Source organism: Oxyura jamaicensis, chromosome 2 (genome assembly GCF_011077185.1).
Source record: "Oxyura jamaicensis isolate SHBP4307 breed ruddy duck chromosome 2, BPBGC_Ojam_1.0, whole genome shotgun sequence".
Classification (NCBI taxonomy): domain Eukaryota; kingdom Metazoa; phylum Chordata; class Aves; order Anseriformes; family Anatidae; genus Oxyura; species Oxyura jamaicensis.
The window spans coordinates 21,574,935-21,594,568 of record NC_048894.1 but is presented as its reverse complement, the minus strand read 5'-3'; the positions used below and the strand labels follow the sequence as shown (position 1 = coordinate 21,594,568).

At 41.1% G+C, this 19,634-nt stretch overlaps 1 protein-coding gene across 1 annotated transcript in view; it reads right to left on the bottom strand.

The window, feature by feature from the left end:
- CUBN (cubilin) overlaps window positions 1–19,634 on the bottom strand; it is a 141,638-nt gene that overhangs the window by 77,886 nt on the left and 44,118 nt on the right. The window contains exons 28-29 of the mRNA XM_035316223.1: window positions 11,255–11,414; window positions 1,742–1,923 (exon numbers count right to left, since the gene is read on the bottom strand). Coding sequence (XP_035172114.1) covers window positions 1,742–1,923; window positions 11,255–11,414 — 342 coding nt within the window. The remainder of the gene's footprint in view (window positions 1–1,741; window positions 1,924–11,254; window positions 11,415–19,634) is intronic.

Here is a 19,634-nt window from a genome sequence, read left to right as displayed (position 1 = left end):
GACGTGAACCAATCTTCCTCAGTAATTTGATTTATGTTAGTCTATCTGTCAGCAGAACTGAGACAGGTGTTGGGAACTGGATGAGCCAAGGCTAGGAGACAAATAACCCAGAGGCATGCCAGTTCTGAGTGCAGAAGTGCAGGAAAATTCAAACAGCAAGGTGGGCATCTTTGCTGATGAACAAGGCGGGCTGGAAAGAAGTAACGCATAACAACTAAATCTGAAGTAGTAAAGAAAGAAAACCCAAAACCTAAGGTCAGAGACATGAAGCAGAAAGCTGTAGGAGCCTCTTAAACACCTTGTTTGAGCAATTGTGTCAGGTGACCCATTTGTTAGACATTAGGCCAGCACCTCTACTAGTCAAAAAGTCGTTAATCACATGGTTGCCAGCCATCTGTAATCTCAACAGATGCTGACTGCTCCTGGGTGACCACCTGTAGGAGTAGACATTGTCCTTGTACTATTCAAGAAATGGTTAAACATAGTAACTTCAGATTTTCTGACTATTTAATGGATTTCTCTGGGCAAGAGAGCAATGCAACAGGCTTCATCAATACCCAAAAAAGCCAAAACAGGTCAGCTCCCTGCAGGGATTGGTGTCACCAATGTGGCACACAGTCATACTTGCCAGTGCTACTCAAGAAAAAATCATGGAACAACTTCCATACATCCAGATCCCACAGAAGAGCCAAAGTTACTAGGATAGTCAAAATACAGTGTCCATTTGATCAAGACTTCAGCTTCATTGCTAAGCTGGGGAAGCCTGTTTTAGGGCCAGAAAGCTGATGTTACAATTCTTCTACTCATCACAAATGTTTGTCATCATCAATCCAGCCATTGGGTACTTAAGACCTGCTCTGGGATGTGGGTTAATTCTTCCAGGAATGCTGCTGATGAGCGTGCACTAAGGACCATAGGCTGAAGAAATTTATGTTACAAAGGTAAGAATAGGCAGCAGTGAGTATAGACAGGTGCTATCTAGCTGTATGCCAGCCTCACAGCACATTACCCAGCAGAAGAGGAAAAGAAAGGTGAAGTAGTATGAGATCTCTTGATCAATCTTGTTGGCTCATTACAAAAAGATTCACACTTCACCCAGGTACTAACAGCAAAAGACCCAAGAGTTCCTTTAGTGGTATCCAATGTCTCTAGCGAGAGCCATCTAGAAAATCCATCATCTAAATGATTTCTTCCTGAAAATAATTTCCCTTCTTTCTACAATTGAAGTCTATTCAAATCTATTAGCTAGGAATTGGTCACCTAGCTGCTTCCCAACAGAAACACAAAGATGTCACATATAAAAAGACTATCCAGTTGTCTGGCTTTCTTACAGGTCAGTAAGCCCTTAGCAAGCTGGGCCTCTTTTCCCCTTGTTATACCATCCTAAAATGACTAGAACATTGTATCTTCTTTTACTTTTTATTTTATTTTCTGATTTTTTTTTTATTCCTCTTTTTTACCCAGTTATTTGTAAAAGGTGAACTTTTTAAGAGAGAGTTTTTCAAAGCAGTTTTGTCTCATGTTATGAAGTATATACAAGCTACCATCATTATTAAGGTATACCAACACCAAAGGCATAAAAGTAAAAAAGAAGAGCACTGTGGCTTCTGTGACATCTGCGAAACATAACCCTAGCCACGGCAGAAATGAGAAATTGCAGTAGACTGTTACTTCTGCTCCTGCAAAAGACAGAAAAGCATATAATTTGTGTATTTTTGAAGACTAAATCTAATACTCTTACCTCCAAAACATCATAGTCGCAGTTTGGGTGATATTCAATGTCAAATTCCTGAATGGTGAGTTGAATGCTGCTACCAGGCGTTGTGTGAATGTACCAGATGCATTCCCTATTGCTTGGATATGTGTTGGGGTAGCCAGGGCTGTGAAATGATCCGGAAGTGCCAGAGAGTTCTCCTCCACAACCTGATAACAGAGCAAAGCAGCTTGTCAGTGAGGGGCTCTGGAGAACCTCACTGACTACTCTGTAATGAGGATAGGCGTAAGCATTAATTTCATGCACAAGTGTGTATACTGGGCTTGATGGTCTTCTCTGTCAGAGGAACTGAGGTCCAGCAGGGAGGAGAAATTCAGGAACTGCAGGCTGGACCTGCTGGCAATGCCTGTGCAGTAAGCACTTCACCCTCTGTTTTGCCATGCTTTTTGCTTCTCGCCTAAGCATCTGCTTCAACAGCTGAAGAAACTGAGGCATAAAGCAAAAAAAAAAAATATTTGACACTTTTTGTTTTGGCCTCTAACTTTGTTTCATTGGCTCTAAAAAGCTGAATCAGATCCATCCCTAGCTGTTACTGACCTCAATGAATACACAAACTAAGTTATCATGGGAAGGGCTTGCTATTGTTGTAAAAATGCCATTTCCCACTGATTTAGAAATCATAAAATTAAAGATAATGTAATTTCCCTCAGCCCACTGAACATGATTACCAGCTGCCAAGTCACAGTGGATGAACTGCCTTTCTGACATTTGGTGGGTTTAACATTCTTTTCTATTGAATTGTAACTGTGCAATTGTCAGACATGCCATTCTTGAAAAGTTATGTATTTTCAGATAAGAAATTATTGCCCCAACCCCACTCGCCAGACCCTTAGGTGATAAAATTCTTGCATATTAAAAGCTAGATTATATGGACCAAACAATGGACCAAATGCAGGCCCCAATTTGACAGTACAAAGTAGACAGAACACCTGAAGCTGCAGTTTTATACAGCATTTATACATATATACATGCTGTACTTGCCTCCTTTGATTTGGTTTTTAGGAAGGTGCTATCACTGACCCAGTCCCTAGGTGCAGGTGTCAGCAGGGTGAGAAGGCACAAGAGTCCTTTCCAGTGTCAGGACAAACTAAGGTCAGCTACATTCATCATGAAACACCACCTTTGCAGAAGCCAATGGAGTGGCTGTGTATTTATCACATGCAGAAAGCAAAGTAGTTTTGCATTTGTTCTGACTTCATGTGTGTGTCGCTCTGTCTTGCAGCAGCATTTTGTTTCTCTCCACATCGTAGGGCCTCAAGGGCTTCATTGAGGCACTAGCTAATCTTTTGCTAACACAGCTTTTACGGGGTCACTCGAGCTTTGTAAGTAAAGCCCACACTCCATCAATCTCTCTTGCTTCATCTCCAGAGGGAAGGTTCTGTCACACAGCAAAAAAGCCCCAAAATACTTAATAGAACCAGCTAACAAACCATAAACTGTATATTCCCTGAGGCAAAAACTGTGGTATGCCAGAAGTGATAGATAGCATCAGAGCTTTTATTTAGAAGAGACATTTTATAACGTAAAACCAATAAACTATTCCCCTGATCTGCTCACTAATCCACACAGAAATGCAAAACTCCCTTAATCTCTATCAAATCTATGAATAATTTGCTACTTGAACAAGGTATCTTGACTCTCCTAGTTGCTCTCCTTAATACCCTTTTTTCTTCAGGAAGCTATTAATCAAGATATTCAATTAAACACAAATACTTTTTTTTACACCTTCTGTGGTAAAATTGCAGTCGTGAAAGAGTGGCTGCTAATCCCTGGCAGCATTTGCCATAATCTCTACCATGGGGTCTTCCAGCTCCTCACTAAAAACTTGAGTTTGACTCTGCCACAGTTGGCTCTGATGCCTTCTAGGACTGCAAAATGCAAATCTATGGAAGAGCAGTAGTTTGAAAAGGAGGAAAGCAACAGGAGGCTGGTTTAACCTAGACAAGAGCCATCTAACTGCAGACATGAGGAAGGTGTCTCCAGGCATGCCAGCTGTGTGACACGCATCTCTGCTGCACTGCATTATCCTATTATGCTCACGGGAAAACTGCTTTTTAAACCCACAATTGAACAATAATTGTCTATAACCCAGAAAGGCCTTTTCATGGCTTAGGGTGACCCTACAGGTGAATTGACACAGGCTTAGCTCTTTTCTGTCTTCTTCCCCACCTCGCTGCACATGTCGCTCTGTCACGCTGCGGTTTGCCCTGCAGCCATGAGGCTGTTGTCAAGCTACAGAAGTCTCAGTCAAGGTGTTAAAGGAGTAAAAGAAGCCTCTAAGTGTAGTTGAAACCAATCCTGCCTTCTGTCCCTCTGGAGAGACAAAAACAACAGAAAAAGGTAGTTCAATTGGTTCCCTGAAGCCTGCTGGCACCTTCAGGTACCTGCTAAGCCCCTGGGAGTTTCCTATCCAGGAGCCTTCAGCAGAGAGGAGAGGAAAGCGGCTTCAGTGTAACTCACAACCCCTTTTTTTCACCCAGTGCCTTCAGAAGACGGCTTAATTTTCCTCAAGGGAAACCAGGTTGTTGTTGTTTTTTTTTTTTAAAAAAAAAAATGGGGATGAAAAAAAATATGTGTGGGGAGTCCTACAGGTGACTTTGCAGGGTGCATTACTCTCTTTCCCTCGGCAGCAGGAATGACACGGCCACTGAGGACAGAGCAGAAGGGAAGGCCACCTTGCCAGCCTGGAAAACAGAAAGATTTCCCAACGAGCAGAGCTGCACGGCTGGCCTCCTGAGGGGGTGCGGACGGGGAGGCAGGGGAGTTTCAGCAGACGAGAACAAAGCCAGTTGCTATTTATCTCAGCCTGAAGAAAGCTGGGAACATTTTAAAGCTAAACAGGCAGTTATGACTCAGCTTCTCCTACTAAGAGTTTCCTGATAGCCACAAAGGCTTTTTTTTTAAAAAAAAAAAAAAAAATTCAACCCGAAATGGCTCAGAGAGCTGGTGTGCTGCAGTCTGAGGCCCAGAGCTTTCTGTATCCCCTGCAGGTAGCGTTCAGATTAGTCATGCTCTCTCCAAGAGTGGTTTCTATTTTCTCTAAACTCAATCTATATTCTCTGGATGAGGTATGTGAAGCCCATGAATAAGAACGTCAAACTGTTGTTAATGTGCCACTTCTTTTCTTCCAACTACAAATGTTCCCAGGAAAGGTTTTCTTTAAATAGACGAAAAAGCAGAGGTAAAGCTCAGATCTCTGCAATTTGTTTCTTACAATGAATGTGCAGAACTTATCTTGCCAATCTTTAATTAGTTGTTTGCAAACTGAAATTGCTTGAGTTTATGCCCGGGTATTCGCTGAATAACACCTGAAAAAAGGACCCACCGTTCTTTGCAAATATGTAAACTATTTTGACTGACCTGCACATGAGAGCAGAAACCTCTGTATCAGAGCAGAAATGTGATACCTGAACTCTCTGGCCAGCCGGAGGAAAGCCTATATATTATGTTTCTGCTCTTGCATGGATGAGATAAGAACCATTTCTGTTATGCCTTTTTTTTTTTTTTTTTGAAAATATAGATGACACATGACTTTAACATGATACTTACAAGAATAGTTCAGAGATAGAATTTTTTTTAAATGAATTTGGAATTTGATCCCTAATTTATTCAATATCTTGTTTTCATTAGCCACAAAGTTCTCATAGCATTATCCCTTTCTTTGATTTCACCACAGATACAAGCAATGAAGGAAAACTAATCTTTAAGTATTTTTCATATTATTTGTGCATTACCAATGAAGACAAATTCCCTTTCCTGAGATGCTTGTATTAAGCTTTGAAATCTGCCTTGGCTGATAGCTCAAATTATCAGAAAAGATATCAAAGAAATTACATTCATTTAAATGGTGTTCAGGCTGAATATATACACATATACGTATATGCATATATACTTACACACATAAATACATGTGTATATATGCATCGATTTTGCATTGAAGAGGAAAAAGCAGGAAAAATGTCAGTCCTGTGTTCTGAAGCACACAGTTTTATGTACCCTATCCTTTTCCTATTTTATAAGCAAGCAAAGAAATACGTCGATTTTATTTGACCTAGAATGTAACTCATAGAAGAGTAGCCTGCCTATTTACTCAGATGCTGAAAAATAAAAAGTTTAAATTATAATGTAATAATCTCAGCTAATTAAGCTTATTCCATTGCTGGCATCACCATTAAATGAATACAAACCTTCTCCCAATGCTTACATTGTTTGCAAAAGTCACATTATATTTTGCTTCTATTCAAATAAATGGAGTTTTTGCTGTATATGACAACAAAGGAAAAAAAAAAAAGATTTGGTGTTTAGGGATAAACAAAAATGAGGAGGCAGAACTTCTAAATTGCTGCATAACTTCAGGTCTCAGTGAAACAACAGTGAATTTGAAACCATTCTGATCCAAGTGGAACATCTTAAAAAAAAATAAAAATCACAGCACAGAAATGCATGGTCTTGCTGTATATGGACAGCTATATGGGCAGCTGTACTGTGGAAGTTTCTTGCAGCTGAACTGCATTATGGCATACGCTCAGTTTCTGCAGACTCTTTGCAGTCATTTTGGAAACTTCTGCCTTGCAGTTAAACTGAGAAAAAAAAAAAAAAAAAAGGAGGGGAATTATTGTTTTAGAAGTGTAAAGGTCTTGGAATTCTTGAAAAATGCTTAAAACAACTACCTAACCTGGTGTTAGTTGCTAGGACATCAGTCAACAAATAGAAAACTCAGGAAACATGTATTTGGTGGTTTTGCTTTTCTCTGGCTAAAGTCTTAGTAGTCGTTGAAGATTGTGCAAGGGATGATTTATAGATGTCTTACCATATTACTGCCTGTCTGGTTAGCAGATGGTGTTCATTAACCAAACAAGAATCCCTATTCTCATAAATAATTATAGATGAATACAGAAGTAGTAATCTGTGGAAACCTCTATTATTTGCAAGGTTTTCGGATTTATTCATGGCTGTGTTTTAGCCACACACTAGAAAAGTCCCTTCCATAAAGCTTAAAGTGAGTTGGCACTGTTCCTGTAAAGTCAGATTTAGGGAAATGAAAGGTTTCAGGGTTGTTCCATTTGTTGTGCTCATACTGAAATATTTCAGTAAACATCAACTGATTGTAGCTGCATGGAGCACTTGGAATGAGCCTGTACAGAGTTAGTCTCTGTACAGAGAATGGAGTACAGAATGAGTCTGTACTACACTAATACTTGCAGGAAGCATGACTTGGATTTGATTCTGAAATCTTTTACTCTTTTGAGTAGATTTATTTCATAGAATATTATCCATAGGAGCAAGTGGAATAATTTTTATGATGAAGGTTTATGCAAGGGATTAAAAATTCAACTGAGAAAACTTTTTTTTGTTGTTTTGTTTTCTCCTTTCTGATTTGTTAATTACTTCTGTAGCTTTCATTATTATTGTTTTATCAGTCTCCTGAGTTCTTGTATTTTCTTCTATATCTGATATCAGTGAGATGGATATTAGATAAAGGTAGGCTACAGGGACCCAGGGACTTAAAGGCGCATTTAGGCATGTAAACAGGAGCTGAATCCTCCAAGATGCTGAATGTCCACAGTTCCTGTAGCAGCTGCCAGTGTTCAATATTTAAATAAAGGCCATTTTCTAGCTCTCAGGCATTGATTGAACAGTTTAACAACAAGCATTGTACGAAAAATTTGGTCCTTATTCTTATATATTAGTCAGGGAGGGGAGGCGGTGGGGGGAGGTGAGCTGCCTGCTGAAGGAACAAAATTTAATTCATCATCATGTCTCACAGAGAAAATGTTTTTTAATAGCCAGACTGCAATACAAAAAGCCGACTGAACCCAGTACACCCCCAATTCAATACAGCTGCTCAGGACTTGAAAAGATCAGACCCTGTGCATCTCAGACTTAATGTGCCAAAAAGACACTGAAAAGGAATAGTCATTTTTGAAAACTGAACTAATGGAGATTTGTCCAAGGCTGCACAAGAAATCAAGTGCAGAGTTAGGATTCAGGCTTAGGAAATCTGGGCCTTAACTCCCCGATTGACCGGCAGTGCAATATTCTCTCCAGCAATCCTAATGGATGTCTGGCAAATATCTGCAGTGAATGGCTTCTGCATCTTAATCCAGCATGTTTCTGTTACGCTTCCCTGAAGAACTAACAAACTATTTCACATTTTACCTGCAAATATACTGAAAAACAGTCTTTAGTTATTGTATGTCTTTTAATAGCTGTCATCTTCTGAAAATATGGACTTGGTATAATGAAAACTGCTCTTCTCATGCACTAAGTGGGATTTCTCCACTCCCTGTCCATCAGCTATGGTTCCCTAGGGAAATCTAACAGAAAGAAGATGATGGCAAAGGAAAAGAGCAATACTTCAGGGCTACATTATTCATTTCTCACCAGTGTGCTCTGCTTCTTTTTTTAAAGGGAAAGTTAATGTGTCACAGAAAACAGAACAGCAGACACAAATTTTGACTATGCTGAGAAGAGCCGATTAAATTTATAAGCTCTACTGACAATGAAGCAGCCTGATGAGCAAGCTGCCAATGAAATACTGTTCTATATATATATATATATATATATATATAAAGCAGCCAGTGCTTACACACACATTGCTTAATAAGGTACGTGACAGGTCTAGGAAATATGTCTTCTCAGATAGTGACAGTTGTCACTGGTGTACTTTTGCACTGAGAGACCTTTGACCTTTTGGCCTCCTGATTTTTTAATTTTTTTTAGGACAGCATTCAAGTAGCATGCCATCTTTGCAACATCCAGCCCGTTAGCAAGAGTTTGTTCACTCTCAAAGGGCCAATATATGCCCTCAAATATATTTGCCTGTGTTAAGCTTCCTAATAAACAACAGAACTGGAATGAGCACCTTGCAGAGTCAAGCTTTCCTCTGGTGAATCAGACCCCTGAGGCCCTGCCTGCAGAAGAAAATGCTATCAACTGTGGCTAAATCAGTTCTATATCCTGCTTAATCAATGGAAGCCCTTTAGATGAACAGTGTTATTTAAGAATCAAAACCACTTTTAAAATGAATTCTTTGCACTTCAGCTTTCTTTACAAGTTAAAATTATGTAAGACATTCTAAATATAAATAGCAGCATCTCCACAAGATCAGTTACTCATTATGCCTTTGGGAAAGCCTAAAGACTGGGTTTCCGTCAGCAACTGAAAAGCAGCTTAGTAAGTGGGAAGAACAGATGCAAATGTTTCAATTCTAAACACTTCATATTCGTGTTGCGTCTGTCTGCAGGGGCTCCTCACGTCAGTTATCAATGAGGTAAGCTTTTGTCTTATTGTGATCATCTCATAACTGCTAGCAAAGCTACCAGAAAGGGTGTCTGAAGTGAACTGTATCAGGCACATGGTGGCAAACAGAAGTGCTGCTCTCTTTGATTACTGAAGCATGTGAATGTTGTTGATACACATCTCATAGATGCTTCACAGCTGCCAGCTGAGGAGCACATGAACAGTCTGAGAAATAGTTCACAGGAGCTTGAACTCTAGAGCACACATTTGTCACTTGAGTAGAAGTAAAATCTCTTTCTGAAAATATATATAGCCCTGTTATTTTCTTCTCAGGTGAGATGTTATTAGAGCCAGGTTCAGTTTCTCATAGGGATTTGCCCTCAGGGAAGAGGGGACCTAAATACTTTACTTCACTCTGAAATTCCCAATTTAAAGGCAGCATCTGCTGAGTTCCCCAACTGGTGAATTTATTTTTTGTGCATTAAAAGATTTTTGGAAGGCAGAAGTGAACATAGCACCTGGACCACAGCAACATATCTAATTTTATCCAGTCTAGGGCAGCAGTATACACCCAGACAATGTAGCCACGAAGGGCAAGAGGGCTACCCATATTTGTGTGTCACCAACCCAGAAAAAAAGGAACTGCCTGCAACATACAGAAAGAAGTTGACTGCAGTCAGCTCTGGAGGAACTTGCACTCATATTACAGGCTGTCAGGAGTCACAGCTGTGATGTGCAGAGCCTGCAATGACTTCCCTAGGAGCCAGCCCCATCTGAACCCACACATCCTGCTCTGCTGCTCAGACAGGGTCCCACATTAGCAGTCTGGGCTTTGTTTCATGCCCAGAAACAGAGGGGCAGTGCTGGCCGACAGAGAAGTGAATGTGTCAGTGCAGAAAAGGAGTGCAGGGGGAGTAGGAGAGGGCTGGAGAGTCCGGGAAATGATTGCGGCGGGGGGAGCTGGAGGGAAAGCACAGAGTGCTTACCACGCAGGCAGATCTTGGAAAGCTTTGAGAGCTTTAGAAAAGCAAGTTAACCCAGAACCATGGCTACTGTATGGAGCTGATGTCATCTGGCTCTGTGCATAAAAGCCTCCACTTTTTCTTCTTTTGTGTGGTCCAGAATGACATCACCTCGGAGCACAAGAACATACCTTTGTGCTGCAGCACTTCCCCTGCTGGCTCTGCCACACAGCTCACTCCTCCCGCTTACGTCCCTCCTTTGCCCAGAAATGCTCCCTGACCTCCACTGAATGCAAAACAGCACTGTCTAGTCGGAGAGAGCCTTTTGGGAGGCCATGAACGCCAGCAGTCCATGGTAGCACAGAGGAGCTCCTATTCAAACAATGTATAGCATGCCATACACCTCAGCAACCCGCAGTAGGGCCTCTGCAGCCGATTTCAGCTGCTTTACAATGCTGTCAAAGCTGAATGGTGTGAACTGATTAGACAGACAGGGCAACTGTGGCTATTTAATTATTTTCAAGGTTGAATCCTCTTTGATGGGGTGTACAATGGCATATGATTTAATCTTGTTGCAGTCCAATATTACTGTTAAATAAGTAGAGTGAAGAAGTTGTTGCGTTTGTAGCCTCGCTTAAGAAGTGTACAATCATTGTACAATCACTAACAGATTGGTTTATAATTGACATGCATGCTTGCCTATTTAACGAGGCCTGTGACACTCTGTGACATGCAACACAAGAGAAAAAAAAAACACCCAAAGCACATCCTGGCCAATGTTATTTCATGCAGAGACAGGAGGGGGGCAGAGACTGGAAGGTTGGAAGTGAACGCACTGCCCAAGAAAACAATCACCACTAAAGAAAACTGGAGAGAAGCCTGCAGAGAAAAAAAAAAAAAAAAAAAAAAAAAAGTCTATAGGAATCAGGCAAACTGAGAGCTGAGTGTTTCCTATTAGAAGGTCCAATTCCCCCTATAATGGTGTATATCTCCTTTTCAGCACATAAATTCTGAAGATGCACCTCATCCTGTGCCTACTCCTGCAGATGAAAGGGTATTTTGCTTACAGCCTGTGATCACATAATTGTCAGAGGTGTAGCATGTGCAGAAACATTTACTGAGGAAGTATTGGAGCAATTATGAGTAAATGCAATATTTTCAGTGCTCTAACAAGTTATTTCTACTTAGCTGACATGTTGCCGGCCTAAGCTGGGACTCTACTATGTGTACCGAAAAGAAGAAAACATACTTTCCCTGAAAAACCTGGTTAACTTACCATTGACATGCCACAGCATCTGGAACCCACTTCTAGCGTTCAGTCCATCAGAATAAAATGCCACATGAAGGCTGGTCCCCGTGGTGCTCCCTGCCAGTGGAAGAGACTGTCCACAGAAAGTGCCTATCAGGTTGGATCGTTCATCAGGTCCATCATAGAGCTGAAATGAAACAAAGAATACCCCAGTAGGTAAAAAGCAGCTCCCCAGTTCTTAGTGTTTTGCATAGGATGTTGAAGAAAGCAGTGAAGCTCCAACGCTGCCACCCTGACGCAGCAAAATCAGCCATGGGGAATGTGGGAAGATTTGGATGAAACAATGACCATATGCAACTGCAGTACATCTTAAAACCTGACTGCACATTGTGTAGAGAAGGTCTTGCTGTTTCTGTTTTGGTGTGTATTGGGGGTTGCTGAGGAAGAAGATGAGAGGCAAACACAACAACAAACTGAAATAGAAAGAAATACGGGATGTCATAGGTCCGATTTTACCATGCATCTAACATACTCAGTGCCTCCAGACCTTTTGGTGATAACTCAGATCATTTGCTCATTTTATGTAAGACTGCACTCAGGTAATTTCAGGACAGACTGAACTTATGGGGGACTAAACCAAGGAGTCAGCATCACCAGAGCCTCACGGTGTAGTGACAACAAACTGAAAACAAAACAAAACAAACAAACAAAAATCCTCAAAAACCACAAGGCAAAAATCATGTATTTGTTTATTTTATCATGTTCTTATGCAAGTGTCCTACTTTGGAGAAGTGGAGTAATGATTTCTGAACTTTTGCACCTAGAAATACTTTACGTTTTATCTCCAAGTCATATTCTACGTGACGGTATTTTGACAGACAGAGTGTTGGCAGATGTAGCCAGCCTAAGAATCTTTCTGTTCCCCAAATACAAAACAGAATTCTTCCATCCTACTCTTGAAACACTAAAGCTCTAAAAAAAAAAAAAAAAAAAAAAAAAAAAAAGGAACAAATAAAATGATAAGGAAACATTCCTGTATTTAAATCTTGCAATCTGAAGATAGTCAGATGCTCATATTTAAATAAAAACACTTAAGACATGTTTTCATGGAGTGATAGTGGGTGCTCTGAGCTTTTGAGCCTCTTTACATCAGTTGTCTCCAAACAGGTTTAAAGGCTTTTTCTCATCCTAGCCTTGTGACTTTTTTCATATCCATTCATATCACACTGAATATGCATGTCCTATGTCCTTCACCAAGTATTGCAATGCTCAGTGTCATTATTCAGGTGGAAAGGTGTATAATTTTTGCAAACCTGGTAAAAATTAAATATAAATAAATTGCATTTTAATATGATATCAGATTGCCACTTTTTGTCAAGTTATGAGTTGCTTTACTATTTCTTTTGTTACTGTGATTCTGAACATTTAGAACAGGAACCCTCATGCTTTTTTACCACGTTGCTGCAGTTCATCCAATCTTCTGTCTCACAGAAAAGCACATCTTCCTAACACAACCCAGCAAACTGCTGGCACAGAAACCATATCTGAACATTCTCATTGTGCATTTTTGGCACGTTTCCTTTCAGAATTTCAACAAAAACTTTTCTCTGTTCCGAAGCCATCACCATAAAATTCTCCCCATGCAAAGAATCAAACTACGATCTCTAGATAGACAGCCAAGGTTTATTTATTTTTGCTCTCCACTCAAATCTCTTTTCCAAATACCTTTGATTCCACTAACAATTCGCCTACATTGAATGCCGATGGTATGGAAGTGTGATATTACAGTAAATATTGACTAACCATGCTAGCTACTTCTTTTGCACATTTTCCAGGACTCACGTATGGTAATCAATAATTAAGCCCTCAGCTTTTCTGTTCCAGATGTTGGTTTTGCAGAACTTTCAGAAACCCTGTTGTTGATTTAAGATATAGTTGGGGGCCAAAAATCTACTCAAGTGGTTTCAAGTCCTCAAGCTGACAGTCAAGTTTGAATGTGTTTTTTCAATAAAAAATAAATTGAATGTAGTTCAGCCAGAAGTTAGGGGTAAATTGCAGGAATAATTGGTAATGGTAATATTCCATGGCCTGTTTTATGGTTTGTGACCCTGAATCTTTTTGGTTTTCAATCCTCTAATGCCATGAAATGCCCAGAGCATGAGGAATGTATTGGAACTTGAGAACTATCACTCCATAGTGAAATCTGAAAAGCCTGAAAGTTTCTACTTGCCGACTGATTGCTGGTAGTTCTTGCAAATCCTTGGTCAATTGTGTTTGGTAATAGATATAAAATTACCATAAAGATTAGATGTTAACAAGCTGCATTCATCTGTATTCTTTCCAAATGTAAAGCTTGAAGCACCCCCTGACATACAGATAAGCTGTCCCATGCCCAGCATTATAGTTATGGCCTTCTCTCAAGCCAGGCTGAGACCTTTACACATTCTTCTATGGCTTAAGCTCAGCAAAATGAAATAAGTCAGATCTAATTAGATTTTTTAATAGTGCTACTTCCTTCGACGGCTTTGTGGTATATACGACTCATTTGTGTGGCTTCAAGCCATGGAAATCTTACACCAGAAAAATGTGAATGGGGAAGAATGAATCAATGTGGAGACCATGAATCTATCTGAGCTCTGAATGAGAGGCAAAAAGACACACATTCAACGATCAGCTGTTAGGTGATTACAAATTAAAATCTTTCTAAAGAACTATGGACTAAATCATCCCCAGAAACTTTTAAATCAAAACAAAAAACAAGCTTCATGAGCCTTCCGTAACTGAATCATCGGGGGAGTGTTATTTTTATCTAAGACGGCGAGCGTCACATTTCTGTGTAATTTGCCCTGAAAACAGCCAGTGGGCTTTTCACGACACAAATAATGGTTGCCATGGCAATCCCTTCATGCGGCGCTGCCCCGTGGTGCTGGGCTCAGGCCGGGGTTTCACAGGAAATTTGAGTGCCTGGCCAGCTGTAACTCATTGAGAGAGGCAGAGCCACCGCTGCTAGAATTACAGAGGGTTTTTTTTCAAGCTGTCTTTCACTTATAAATGAAGGGAACAGCTGTGTGTTTTCACAAAGCATTCTGAACTTCTAAAACCACATCTTGCTCTCACAAATACGGGCAAGTGAAACTGAAGCTGAGCGTGCATCTCATGGGCCACGATTTCTCTTCTGATCTCTGAGGCAGTGTTTCTCATTTAAGGGCCTGCTTTGTCAGCTGTGCCATCCGAAACTGCTGCAAATCAAGGGAAAGTCCTTCCCCAGGCAACACGAGGCATGGCACTCCCTTGGTCTGTGCAAGGTTAGCCACTCCAGCAGCATACTGGCTGTAGGAGCTGGGCACTGGGCTCCCTCCCAGCTAACCACTGGGAAGAGTGCACTTGCTCCCTTTCCAAACCAATTGCCCAGCTCTATCCAGGGTGCTCCACTTCATCAGCCTAGGCACCTTGTCCAGGCCATGATGTGTACCTTCAGATGAATTTTTAGGCTTCGGTTCAATAACTGCTATGGGAAACCCCTTCTCAGGTTGCCCAGGAGCAGGCGCATAGGCTGACGCAGCAGTGTGAAGGGGAGGTACTAGCTCTCCAGGGGATGAATCGGGCTGAGGGACTGCCCTGCAGCAAGGTGGCAGCTGAAAACCATCTGCTGAAGGTCGGAGCAGGGCTGTGACAGCAGGCTAGCCGAGGCTGCGGGAAGGGCTCGGCTCAGATGGCTCTCCCAGAGGAGACACGGTGGTCACCAGTGGCCAGTGGATTTTGGCTTTCTGGATTCATCAGCCTGGAAGCATGTCACTAACTCCAGTAATGATGATCTGGAGGCCACAGCTGTTTGCTCTTTGGAGGAGCAAAGCAAAGCGGCATGACCTGTGGCAGAGCAGCCCATTGCCAGAACTGGAGTAAAGGCTCAGTGACTAAGCTTACTGGAAAACAGGGTTTCTGCTGTGTGGAAAGAAGTAAATTGGAGGAAAGAAACTTTGAATGTGCTCCATTTGGGCATACTTGCAGTGGGGACATTTTGCTAGCTGAATGCCTTATCAAGCCTATTTCCTCTTGCAAAGCAAGCCTGGCAGGAGCCTTCCAGACAGGTAGCGGGGCTCATCTGTTCTGTTCTCCTAGCATTAAGCTGATTTTTCTTACGGTGAAACTTTAAATTTCTCTTGGATAGTTTTATTTCTGTGAAAAGGGATATTTTTTCATCAGAAAAATTATTATAAAAGAAAACTAGCCTGGAAAAAAAAGCTGCTTACAAACATTTGTAAGGCAGAAACCGTAGTTTTGATTCGGAGATGATAGACTCATCAATGGTAAGCTTTCAGTTTCCTATGAGGGGATAAGCCATCCTAGGAATACTGATCCCCGTCATTTTTAGGGGGATCATTCAGAGTTCTCATTTTCATGGCCAATAATTCTATTATGAGCAGATAATTCTATTATCTATCATCAATAATTCTGTTATCAGATCGCATTCATTCATTGTATAATTATGAGTAATAGTTTCAATTATTCTCGCAATTCAAGTCTTGATACACATTGTTTGTAGTCTGCAGACAACACAACAGGCCTGGGCTGTCTGCAGAATTCAGGAAAGGAGTTTGCACCTTGGATCAGATTAGCATGACAAGTGTCGCACCCATCGCCGGAGCCTCTAGAGACATCCTTGAGGAGCTATTCTGACACAGACAAGTATTCCTTTCCTCTTAGAAGCATGAAAGCTGATATGGGATTGTTTTGACTGATCTAAACACTACAGGCAATGAGTACAGGTAGCAGCTCTTCCTGAACGGGTAAGTTTTTGAGAAGGAAGTTATGATGACATCACAACAAATCTGTTACCAGAAAATGAAATGATGCAAAAGACAGGTAATATAACCATCATCCAGCTACCAGCATGCACTCCAAAAAGAGATCACCACTAATCGTTAAAGCAAGAGTTAACACAGGTAAAAATAAACCATTTCCAAGCAGTACATTTCCTTTGAGAAGAAATAGAGTGCAAGCTTAAGAACCTGCAGGTCTGTCAGCCAGAAAAAAGAAACAAAGTGAAGCTGCAGGATGTGGCACATTGCTCTGGCTTAGCACCACAGCAACACAGCTTTCACAGAAACAAAGGCAGCTAATAAGATTTCCAGTGATTTACTGTGAAGCCTTGTTATTTTTATCTCTGCACAATCAGGAGAATGACATAAGGTTATGTTTGTGCTTGCAAGATGAAGAGTTTGAAGTTACCAGCTGATAAAAGCCATCCCTCTATAAACTCTCTATAAATAATGTTTTAGAATCAAAAAATGGCTTGTTTTGGAAGGGACCTTAAAGATCATCTAACTCCAGCCCCATTATTATTTACATATATTTATGCCTTAGATGACCCTTGATAAAACTCCTTGCTCTGACCACTGTAGGCAACTTCCTTGCCTCCACACAAAGACACTTCCTTCACTAATTAGCCATTTTCTTCCATAGTGCAATAGAGTTTATCGTGGGTCATTGGACATATAGGTACACCAGTTAATCTCTTTGTGATTTATCCAACATATGGAAATGTATAAATTACTAGTTTTATAACAGTAAGAGTCGTATCCGAATCTATGTTTTGGCTTATAACCCGAGCCTGAAATACTCATAGAATATCTCGAGCTGGAAGGGACCCACAAAGATCACCAAGTCCAACTCCTGGGTCTCCAAAGGACCACCCAAAAATCAGACCATGTGTCTGCGGTCATTGTCCAAATGCAGGCTCAGAGCCATGACCACTTCTGTGAGAAAACCCTTTGAAAATTTCAAGCAAAGTTAAATTTCACATTGAACTGCAGTGACATTTTTTATAGACATTTTCATCTCTTACAGTGCTGTTTACTACCTCAAAGAAAACAACCAGAATTTCTAACTGCAGACAAATCTGCTTATTCCAAACTTTCTAAGAAAGACTTATTTCTGCAAATGATATAAGAATAACAGCAGAAAGCTGCTAATGTGGGAGAAGCACCTCACAAAGAGATGGGGCTGTGCCTGGAAACACAGCAAATCAGGGAAATGGAGAAGGAGAGCCCACACTAAGAAGCCCAGGCAGGTCCGAGCAGTTTGCAGTGCTGCTGACTTGAGCGCATGGCTCTGTGCTGCTCCTCAAGTTCTTCGGCAGCCTGGGTGAATCAAACTGCCAGCACAAGCAACATCATCACACTGACATCGTCAGAGGCCAACAGGGATAGGATCCTCTCTGGGAATCTCCCCATTTGAGAAAATTTGCATCACATGTAACTGTGGCAATGGAGGAAAGGTGCAGCTTGGTCTCGGAAAAGTAAAAAATAAAAATAAAAAAGTGGTGGGGTGGTGGGGTTGGGAATGTTCCTGTCCATTATGCTTTCAGGAAAACAAAATTGCCGGCTCATGGGAACAGCAGGAAGAGGATGAATAAGACCTTCCTTAAAGTCTGGTATGGTTTTCTCTGGCTTTTCTGTGGGCTTCCCTTTGATGAGGGGAAGCTTTGACCAGGTCAGGTGGGCTTTCTCCTGACACCGTGTAACTTCATATTGTGATGCCTGCACTGACCTGGATGAGCTGCTTCATTGCACAGATGGTCTTACACACTGGCCAGGCTTTCCAGAAAAAACTGGAGAATGGGATGAACAAAAGAGAGAAGAATCCAGCACTATTAAATGAGTTACAAATGCTATTTCTCCAGCAAGGGGCATGCACGCTACTATCAGCTTCATGTGCTAGTATTTCACAGTCACTTCATTGTACAATGCTTTTTTTCTGAAGGTACAGGCAAAGTCACATTGCTCTGAGCTGGCAGGGCGTAGACAACAAAATGTCCATGAAGCTCTGACTCATTTTGTAAGTCCCAGAGCAGAGTTTCTGCTGCCTTCCTGTGCCACTCGTGCTTCTTGTCATCTGAGGTTTCTGTAAGCATCATGCAACCATTTCACCACTGACAGATTTAGCAGTCTTTATGTGTGTGTTGTTTTTTTTTTTACTATGTGCTTTTCTAAAGTCTGCTTCTAAGTAACCTTTTGAAAAGTAAAGCCAAAGCGTACTTCAATTGTGGCAATGCAGGCAAATAGGAAAACAGGAAAATCTTTCTAAGCCCTGAGCCAGTCTTGTATAGGGTGAACAGCTTTTGGGCCTGACATGCTCCTTTTCCTGATTACCCAGATCTCTCACTGAAAATCAGTGCAAGAGCTGAGATCTCCCTGTATATGAATGATGAGGCCTGCCACAGAGACCCGAGGAAAGTTGTCTCTTTTATCCCTTCAGTCTTACACTGAAGAACTTCTTGTGAAGGCCCATAAATCCCTGAAAGAATTCAGGGATGGGCTGGCGTGCTGCCAGCTTGCATTAACAGATACCACTGCTGCCTGGCCAGCAGGCTGTAATTTGATGTCTGTGGGCAAAACCTGGATGGGTATATTTAATATATCGTCTGGTTCCCCAGGGTGATGTACTACCAGTGACATTTTTTAAATCAATGCGTGGCCATAAGCAAAGCCATTCTCTGTGCCTGGAGAATTCCTGCAGCACTTTAAAAAAGCACAGTAATAAATAAAAAATGTCATAATGTTAATCTCCTAGTATAGTTTAAGTATATTTACTAATTACAAGTACAGAAGAGAGCAAAACTAGAAACGGGGTAAGCTTCCTTTCCCCTATGAGAAGCTAATAAAAAAAGAGGGTGACCAGCTGAATGCAAGAAACAATTATCTAATGCATTATTCACAGATGGAGAAAAAGGATGTTATGGCACATCCCTGGAATGCTGCTGTGATTTAAAAATAAAAAAATAAATAAATAAAAAAAGGAGAACATATCCTGTTACTACTAGAAGGAAATGAAACAGTTCTCAGGAGCAGATGTCATATTAATTACTGTACTCATTTGATAACATCTATATATAAAGGATGCAGTGGTATTTTAACCACCTAAGCCTAATCACTGAAAGACTCTGGACACTGGCAGTAAGCAAGGAAGGAAGTGCTTTATTCCAAAGAGGAATAAAGTCCTGCCTTGCAGCCACTGCGGTGAAAGGCCACTGTGGTTATCAGGCAGACAGTTGTTCTGATAAGATGTGCTTTTACATTAACCCAGTGGTAATATCATTGGTAATACCATTGGGTTAATGGTAATTCCATCCTTGCCACTAGACTAACATGCTGCACAGGTCAAAGGGCATGAGGTTTAGAGATCCCCGCATCTTGTCTTGCCACATGACATTTTACTATCTGCTTATCAGGCTGGTGGCATCTTGCAAAAGGCTGGGCAAGGTCTTCCCTGTGTTTATAAAAGCAAATGCTAAACGGACTGGACTTCCATGGAAGGTTATACTTTGTGAACAGAAGAATACAGAGGAAGTTTTTAACTGCAGGACAGGAAGATTAGTGGTTTTCAAATAATATTTTTCTTAGATAAG